Raw genomic sequence first — 786 nt, forward strand, 5'->3', positions numbered from 1 at the left:
GGTACGGCCGGAGGCATAGAGGGACAACACGGCCTGGATGGCCACGTACATGGCCGGCACGTTGAAGGTCTCAAACATGATCTGGGTCATCTTCTCGCGGTTGGCCTTGGGGTTGAGGGGGGCCTCGGTGAGCAGGGTGGGGTGCTCCTCGGGGGCCACGCGGAGCTCATTGTAGAAGGTGTGGTGCCAGATCTTCTCCATATCGTCCCAGTTGGTGATGATGCCGTGCTCGATGGGGTACTTGAGGGTCAGGATACCCCTCTTGCTCTGCGCCTCGTCGCCCACGTAGGAGTCTTTCTGCCCCATGCCCACCATGACGCCCTGCGGAGCGGAGACACCACGAGCTCGTTACCGCGGCTCCGGGTGGCGCGGGGCTGGGCTGAGCGGGTACCCGGCCCGGCTCCCTCCGCGGACTGGCAGCCTGACCTGGTGGCGAGGGCGGCCCACGATGGACGGGAACACGGCCCTAGGGGCGTCGTCGCCGGCGAAGCCGGCTTTCACCAGGCCGGAGCCATTGTCGCACACGAGGGCGGTGGTCTCGTCTTCGTCGCACATGGTGTCTGGTTTCTGCAAGGTCGGGAAGGCCGTGGAGACGCTCGGCGTGGCAGGCGGAAGGCCCCGCCATCCCGAGCGCCCTCCCTCCCCCGGGGCCTATGGACACCCCCAGCCCCCAGCCCGGCGCGGTCCCGAAGGGGAAGCAATTAATGCCACCCGGGCCGAGCTTCGCTGCCGGGCCCTGCGTTGGGGGGAGACCACACGGAGCTTTTCTCCATCCGGGAACCCAGG

At 67.7% G+C, this 786-nt stretch overlaps 1 protein-coding gene across 1 annotated transcript in view; it reads right to left on the reverse strand.

Moving 5' to 3' along the window:
* ACTA1 (actin alpha 1, skeletal muscle) overlaps positions 1–555 on the reverse strand; it is a 1,022-nt gene extending 467 nt beyond the window's left edge. Inside the window, exons 1-2 of the mRNA XM_024765608.1 lie at positions 427–555; positions 6–321 (exon numbers count right to left, since the gene is read on the reverse strand). Coding sequence (XP_024621376.1) covers positions 6–321; positions 427–555 — 445 coding nt within the window. The remainder of the gene's footprint in view (positions 1–5; positions 322–426) is intronic.
* Between the last annotated feature and the right edge of the window lie 231 nt (positions 556–786).

This window comes from Neophocaena asiaeorientalis, unplaced genomic scaffold (assembly GCF_003031525.2).
Source record: "Neophocaena asiaeorientalis asiaeorientalis breed wild unplaced genomic scaffold, Neophocaena_asiaeorientalis_V1.1 scaffold369, whole genome shotgun sequence".
NCBI classification, from domain to species: domain Eukaryota; kingdom Metazoa; phylum Chordata; class Mammalia; order Artiodactyla; family Phocoenidae; genus Neophocaena; species Neophocaena asiaeorientalis.